A 6,972-nucleotide genomic window follows, 5' to 3' on the forward strand; every position below is an offset into this window, starting at 1 on the left:
CTATGTCCACCTCCTCTATACTCTTATGACACTTCTCCGCCTCCATCTCCTTTTCTCTTAATTATCTTCCACCTCATCCTACTCCTCCTCCTCTTTCTCCTCCACTTCCTCCTCCTTCTCCCCCTCTTTCTCCTCCTCTTACATCTCCTTCTCCTCCACTATCTCATTCACCTCCACCTCATCATCATCATCATCATCATCATCATCATCATCATCATCATCATCATCATCATCATCGGTAGCACTTGCTCAAAGGAACGTGGGCATGAGGTCTTCAGAGGCTGTCCCCTGCTGGGCTGAACCCCCCCACCCCCCCACACACACACACATCTCTCCACAGTCCCTCTGGACAACAGCGTCTGCTGCAGGACTGAGTAAATAGTCATTGTATTATGGGATGTTAGGTTGCCGTGACAGTGGGGGGTAGGCCTGTAGAGAAGCCAGTACCTGTGTACTTCACATGGCCTTTGGGGTCATTGAGATGTTCCTACCCACAGGGAACCACACTGGAGTACCTTCATTCATGTGCACTCTCAGCGTCTCACATTGTCATTTTCCTTCATGTTTGCTTTCCAACAACAATAATACACTTTAGAAGTGGATTGAATAGGGACAGAAAGAGAGAGGGCTGGAGAGAAATGGAGAGATATAGAAGGAGAAGGTGGGAGAGGTGGGGGGGGCAGAAAGGCGAGACAGCTGGTATTTTAGGGTTGCTGTTGTATCTCAGACTGTATCTCTCACACGCATGAACGCACACGCACGCACATGCACACGCCCCCACACGCCAGACATTCAGGGGGACGGACGTTAAGTAGGTTTATAGCTGTCACTCTGTAGGTGGCCACCAGTCCGCGTAACAACAAAAATACCTCGTAACATATTGATGCAAATGGCTACAATCAAATGCAAATATCATGTGGGGCAATTTACCAAATTAAAACTCGAAGGTGACATTTTCACTATTATCCCCACCGGAATGCCAAGATTAATGTTGGGACTAGCTCTCCATACGGTAAACCGTTAACGGTTTATCCCAAAGAGGTGAGGAAGCGCAATGGGTCTCAAACACAACCGCCTTTGTCCCTGACGTCGTTGAAATACCAATTACCTCATAACCATTTATTGCCCCCCCCCCATTAATGGTACGTTCCGGGAGCCGCACACGCTAAGCCGCGAAGACAGGCCATGAAGTAACCATCGCGTCTTGAATTGGCGGTGAGTTTACGCCACTGCAAGGAGGGGAGTAAAGACGAATGACACGGAACGTGAATGTGTGACCAAGTGTGCTTCATAACACCCCTCCAATCCCACGGAGGAACCTGCCGAGTTAAGTCGGCTTTTGAGGTTAGCCAGACATAGACGCTAAACTCTTAAAGAGGCAGCCGGCTAGCTTTCCATCTGGTGTGGTGGGAGGCAGGCTGGTTCCGCTCCACGCTCTTATCAAACAGAAGGCGAAGTCAAGGTACCAAAGAGGAAAATAAATCTATAGAAATAGAGAGACGTCACTCTATAACACTGGATAGATCTGGCCCGAATTTGAACATCCATCTATTTTATATACACGACCTGACGCGACTCATCAACAATGAGCCTAATTAACATACACGCCAGACTACGTTACCCAAAATGTACAAACTTTCAAAAAAAATAATGTTTTAACCATCTGAATTAAACAAAATATATATATATAGCCTATACTAGAGTGCGTGATAGTTGTCAAGTTGTCAATATCCTACAATTATTGAAAGCCACAAAAAGTTACCGTCTTCAGTTATTGCGTTGGATTTTATTCGTCGCTAATTGATAAAGAGGACTGCGTACCATGGCCGGTAATACCGGCGTTGACTCTAATCTCCCTCACAGGCTCGCTCCTGTTTGTCTTTGCGCGAGAGGGATGTCACGGCAAAAGGGCGCATACACGGTCAGCCTCCAGGTAGGACAGCATTGCAAAGAAACGTCATTATTTTGAGAGCAGGCTTACTCTATTAACAAGGATTTACTCAGTTGGAAACATAATTCTGGATGGAATTGATCAATTGTATTTTCTAGTGAATAGAACAAGATTGCTTCTAACGGGCGCTTCATTTTTTTAATCGTTATGGCTAGTGACCTTTGAACCTGAAGTTTTCTTGGCTGCCAGGCACCCAGGCCTATTGTATCCACCCGCCAGTTTATTGAGCATTTAACAGAACTAGCACCATCCGTGCTCTTACTTTCGAATGTGAGAGAGACAAGGGAAGCAGTAATAAGACATTCCAAATACAACTCACAAAATAAAAGTCCGGTTTATTGTCAAACAACAAACTTTTCACATACATCAAAACAGGCCATCATAAAACAAAAAAGTCGCTGACGAAAAACAAAAATAAAAAAACGGTAAAAGAAAAGGGACCTTTTCTTTGGCCTTGCCCTCCCATACAAACAAACTAGTTATGGTACAACTAAAGTACATACATTAAATTTACTGGAATGCTCCGAGTCCAACGGCTTAACAGGAACTTTAACGTGTTTTTCTGTCTGAGATCATAACATGGTCAACCAAGCAAAATCTGTTTGTTTTTTTAAAGAAGCACCGATTTTGGTCTAGGGTGTTTGTTGCTGAACAGACCCCCCCCTCCTAACAATATGTACAAAAATATAAAATGTAAATAAAAATACAAACAAATTCTCCTTTTGTGTTTGTTAAGTTGTTGAGAAGGTTGAGCCGAGTTCTGCACTGCTCTAGCGCGGGAATCTTCTAGAAAATATTTTCGCGGTTGAGGGGGGGGGGGATAGAGAGAGTGAACATGAAGTTGAACTCTACTTGCTAAAGACCATGTTTTTATTTTTATTCATTTTTTGAATGTGTTTTTTGCTCCACCGTAGTCCTGCTCCTCTACCTCCAGCACCCTAAGGTCAAAGGTGGAGTAACAGGAAGTGGATCAGCAGGGATTGCGGCATTGGGTTGGGGGTGGTGTTGGGGGGGGGGGTGTGGGGTGGGGGGGGAAACACATCAATCATCATCATCTTCTGTCTTCTGCTTCTTGGTCTCCACGTCATCCTGGAAACGCAAGAGGAAGGGAAACACGAAATAAAGTCAGTTACTGGGATCAGATTCTGGGACTCGCCAACCAGGCGGGTGGTTGGCTGGGTCACCTGGAGAGAGGTCAGAGGTCAATGCTGCTCACCTCGTCGTCATCCTCGTCATCCTCAGCCGCCCGTTTTGTTCCGCCCTCGGCGTCATCGTCATCCTCCTCGTCGTCCTCTTCATCCCCTAAAGAAACACCAAGCTGTCAATCAAATGTCCCGGAGCCCCAGCCCCTCCCTTTGCCGAGTTGAGATGCAGTCTTAAAACCATTGTAATCTAGTCACCTTCTGCATCATCCTCCTCCTCTTCCTCATCCACTTCCTCCTCGTCTTCCTCGTCTAGCTCGGGTTCTCCGTTCTCCTCGTTCTCCTGCGGGTGAAAGTTGGACACCAAACGTTAAAAACACACCCTTCTCCGAGTAGATGTAGAAACGTATAGCGGCCAATCTCTTCACACCTGTGTGTATGTGTGCGTCTGTACCTTTCCGTTGGTGGCCACATCTTTTCCGTTCTCCTTCTCTTCTACCAACTTCTTCTCTTTCAGGTCCTGGTAAAAAAATAAAATAAAAATAAAAACAGGTTAGTCCATTTTAAATCTTAAATGCCACTCATGGATTAACAAAACACAGTTAAGAGCAAGTTGTGAGTGATTAAGCCACGGCCACTAAACTAATCTGTGCCAAGAAAAGCTAGCTATGCATTCTTCACGTCTCCCAGTCAAGCTAGGCACTTAGGCTGGTTGGTTGGTTGGTCGCAGCAGATATTTCCAAGACCAGCCCATCCGCCTCCCGCCCACTCCATCCACTTTAATGTGTTGTAATCTGATACTTTGATGTGCGTCCAGGGCACTCTGGGTATTGTAGTTCGATTGGGGGTCTCACAAGCGCCATATGTCACAAGACACGCCCGGGGAAAACACTGCAATACCCAGAGTGCACAGCTCCATTTAAATACAAGCGCAGAACCAGCAGGCGCGACGCTGGCCGATTTAACTGAAGGTTTAAAGGACAATAGAAGACGACACATGGCTCCGTGCTATCACAACTAACCGCCGACAAAACACACGGCCCAAGCCCGCTGTCTTTACCGTAGAAAAGCAGGATATTAACCTTGCTCTTAAAAATAAGACGAGAGTCGTTCTCGGTTCTATTTATAGCCTAGCGTACAAACGGTCCTCAATTTCCTTGTTTAGTCGACTCGGGTATGTGGGCTACATATGGACAACACACGCACGTCTAAATCCAATAGTTTTATTGATTCCCTCGCATAATCTTTTTATCTGTTAAGCCGTTTATCCACAGCATTAACACATTGATACGACCGACGGGAGATGAATTATAGGTGCCTTCCACCTTGCCTTCTGCCGACATCGCAAACGTATGTTCAAACCTTTACCGTGTGCGTAAAACGTCAAAAAAGGAACCACGGTTCCTTTCAAAACTATACAATAATGTAGATAAAACTAACCACCCATACAAATGCAGAACTCTCTTACGTTGCTTTGGTCCGTTCAAGTTTCAGAAAAGCATAAAAAGCCAAAGGGAGAAAAACGAATATCCGCGGGGGGAAGAGAGCCGAACGCACCGGTCATCACATCGAGAACCTCCGCGCTGCCCATACGCAGTGAAGTGAAAAATACAAACATCAAAACTTTTGGTCGAGGAAAGAGGAAAAACGAGGTCCGAAAGCGAAAGAATATGAGCCAGACGCGCGAACAGCGAGTTGCAGCTTGTCGGCGGAGAGCGCGAGGTGAGACTCCGGAGGCTCCCGGTGCTGCGCGAGGCGCTCCGGCACCGAGCAACAGAGCAGCTCTAGTTTAATAATAAATAACGTTGATGATCGACCGGTAACCGTCTAGCCGTTCAGACGGACCGAAGTCAAGTTATTGCCTAGATTAAACATTTGTTGTGTATTTATGGTGACCTGACTTGCGTGCGTAATGGGCACAGCGACCCGCGCTCTACCTGTCCATTCAAAAGAGTGGAAGAACCCGACTGGCCAACATCCCCCGAGCCAGCGGAGCTCCGCTAGCACCGGGACCGTGGTCTCCTCACCATCATCGTCATTGAAGTATTTTATTTAACAGATCATTAACAACCCATTTGGTTAAAAGCGGAAGGTACATGTCTCGTTTTGCACGCACTATACGTGGCCAATAGTAACATTTCATAAGGAAATTATTTCGGCGAGACGCGATGTTCTGGACCATGTTTACGGGGCTCTGAACAGAATAGTTGTGCCCCGGACTATAGGAATTGGCAGTTGGCTCGTTAAATCTCCCGTTTAGAGAGAAAGCGACACGCTTGTATAAACAAAGAACCCGCGCAGACTGTTACACTCTGGACAATGAGAGGCAATGCTTGTAAACGCTGCCTATTGCCATTATGCGGTCCACGGAGATCTCGCTGTATTCTATCATTGTCCCCCACTACTGCCTTCGAACAGAGACGGGTGAATCCTCTCCCGGAGTGGATAAAGAAGAGCGTGCGGAGCGTCTGCAGAGTTTGGAGTCCGAGCGAGTGCGGCGCCACGGAGAGGAAAAGGGTTTAAAAAATCTAGGTTACAGCCTGTTAAATCTTATTCTATGCAAAAGCTTAACGGATATTGATTTAGTAGAAAAGGTGAGAACAGCTTACCTTGGCAGAGATATCCTTGCCGGAGTCGACTTTTGTGTCTGCCATTTTTTTGTTGAATTAAAATAAAGGACGGTTGAAATTAAAGGTTGGAATAAAGTAAATCCCTTTTCCGGCTATGTATCAATCAATAGGATATTGTGCCAGTGGCCAATGCTGGTGACGGCCGCTGCTTTAATATAGGCTTGTGGGCGGAGATAAGAGGCGGCCAGTGGGCCATGATTGGCTGGAACCGCCACAGAGGTGTGCGCTTCGCGCGTTGGAGTGGAACAATGGATAGAATTTCTAAACCCAGAGGACACACCCCCCCCCCTCCGTGCATCTGATTCACTCCCGCTACTGCAACTGGCCTTTGGCGAACACATAGTCGGATTAAAACATCACCAAACTAACCAAATCCCTTCTATCAAAAAAAGACATGTGACGAAATCTGTCACTGTATAAACACACCACGCACACACACGCGCTCATGGTGTACTGGGCTCCGGTACACGCAGGGTTGCAATTTGATTGATTGATGGGGATCTCAGCAATTCAAGTGGCAACTACCGACCGTTCTTCCCACAGCACCGACGGAGGGGAGACGGGATACTCGAGGTCCACAATAATCAAGAAATAAATACAAAAGTACCCTAAAGGTTTTGCAAAAGTACGGTCCGTGGCCGACGGGAGAGCGGACCGCCCTTTGTGTCGCCATACGCTCATTATCAAACATAATGAAAGCCATTGGGAATGTAAATGTGGAGCCCCGCGGCCATGTCACATAGCCCTTGATCGTCGACTACACGCCCCGCCCCCTTTCCGTCCATGTTTGAAACTCCCTCCCAGCGCGCGCCGCCGAATGCTCCGTGTGTGTGTGCGCACTTGCCATTCGGCGCCTTTATATAACAGCCTATCAATTCGTGCGCCAAGGTCGATCACCAACAACACGTCCAAATCCCAAACCCCTTGCTGGACATTAAAAACACAAGTACAAGTGATTTTGGTGTCTTTGCGAGGCATGTGCAGAGTTAATCGGTGAACATGGTGAATGCAGTGTAGTGCTCGTGGCCTCATTTCCTCCATTGTTCAAAGACACGAGAAGATGCCCGCCGTGGAAGAAAGCAGTGCGAGACAGACATGCGATGACACAAGTGCGAAAAATAATAATGTGCTCATGAGTTGACACGCATTCTTATGAAAGACACGGGCAAACGGATATTTTCCTTACCGATTTTTGAACACATGGCTTTTACAAGCGGAATATGAGTTGTACAAAGCGGCAAAAACAGCC

The 6,972-nt window shown here is 46.8% G+C and overlaps 1 protein-coding gene across 1 annotated transcript; it reads right to left on the reverse strand.

Annotated features, from left to right (window-relative positions):
• Nucleotides 1-2,266: 2,266 nt before the first annotated feature.
• ptmab (prothymosin alpha b) lies at nt 2,267-5,999 on the reverse strand. Its single transcript, XM_056597099.1, has 5 exons — nt 5,703-5,999; nt 3,548-3,613; nt 3,352-3,436; nt 3,168-3,253; nt 2,267-3,040 (listed from the first exon to the last, which is right to left on the reverse strand). The coding sequence occupies exons 1-5, from the start codon at nt 5,745-5,747 to the stop codon at nt 2,993-2,995; spliced, it is 330 nt and encodes a 109-aa protein (XP_056453074.1). The 5' UTR covers nt 5,748-5,999; the 3' UTR covers nt 2,267-2,992.
• Nucleotides 6,000-6,972: the final 973 nt, after the last annotated feature.

The sequence above is a fragment of the Gadus chalcogrammus genome, chromosome 8 (genome assembly GCF_026213295.1).
Source record: "Gadus chalcogrammus isolate NIFS_2021 chromosome 8, NIFS_Gcha_1.0, whole genome shotgun sequence".
NCBI lineage: Eukaryota > Metazoa > Chordata > Actinopteri > Gadiformes > Gadidae > Gadus > Gadus chalcogrammus.

Excerpts from the sequence above, each read along its gene's own strand:
- ptmab (XM_056597099.1), bottom strand. The coding sequence starts at position 5,747 with ATGGCAGACACAAAAGTCGACTCCGGCAAGGATATCTCTGCCAAG. Across the intron at positions 3,437-3,547 it reads ATGTGGCCACCAACGGAAAG|GAGAACGAGGAGAACGGAGA; the intron begins GTACAGACGCAC and ends TTTCACCCGCAG. Across the intron at positions 3,041-3,167 it reads ATGACGAGGATGACGACGAG|GATGACGTGGAGACCAAGAA; the intron begins GTGAGCAGCATT and ends TTGCGTTTCCAG.